General features: G+C 78.6%; 1 protein-coding gene across 1 annotated transcript in view; it reads left to right on the top strand.

Annotated features, from left to right (window-relative positions):
• Window positions 1–312: 312 nt before the first annotated feature.
• PTTG1IP (PTTG1 interacting protein) overlaps window positions 313–589 on the top strand; it is a 17,754-nt gene continuing 17,477 nt past the window's right edge. Inside the window, exon 1 of the mRNA XM_025863403.2 lies at window positions 313–518. Within this exon, the coding sequence (XP_025719188.2) occupies window positions 404–518 (115 nt within the window). The 5' untranslated portion in view covers window positions 313–403. The remainder of the gene's footprint in view (window positions 519–589) is intronic.

Here is a 589-nt window from a genome sequence, read left to right as displayed (position 1 = left end):
CCAGCGTGGCGTCGGCGGCGGCACCATCAGGTCCCGGGGCCACCTTGCCGGACCGCCTCACGGCCTTAGGGTCCGGGTCACCGACCCCCGGCCGCCAGGGGATGCCTCCGCGCAGCCCCGCAGGCGCACCGAGCCCCGCCGCCCCCCACCTTGCATCCGCGCATGCGCACTGAGCCGCGCCCTCGCCGCACCGCGGGGCGGGGGAACACAGCCCCCGGAAGGAGGGCCGGACGGTTGGGGGCGGGGCAAGCCGGGACCGCGGCTGCGCACTCGGCCGTGCCGCGCACCCCACCCACTTCCGGCTGCGGCTCTTCCGGGGGTGGGGGGGACTGTCTACCCCGCGGTGGAGGTGGTCCGAGTTCCGCTGACGTCCGCCGCACAGAGCAGCGGGGCCGCGGCCACCATGGCGTCCGGCGGCGCTCGCGGCCTGGTGCAGTGCTGGGAGCTGCTCCTCAGCGCCCTCGCGCTGTCGCTGCTGCTGCTTTCGGCGGCCGCGGCTCAGCAGCCGTCCGGAGGGGGTGAGGGGCCCGGGGCTGTCGAGAGGGCGCGGGGTCCCGGGCGGTGGGGGGCCCGCGGGGTCCTCGGCGGG

The sequence above is a fragment of the Callorhinus ursinus genome, unplaced genomic scaffold, assembly GCF_003265705.2.
Source record: "Callorhinus ursinus isolate GAN/ISIS: 27379988/994484 unplaced genomic scaffold, GSC_fseal_2.0 scaffold98, whole genome shotgun sequence".
In the NCBI taxonomy this organism is placed as follows: domain Eukaryota; kingdom Metazoa; phylum Chordata; class Mammalia; order Carnivora; family Otariidae; genus Callorhinus; species Callorhinus ursinus.
This window is presented reverse-complemented; position numbering and strand designations above follow the sequence as displayed.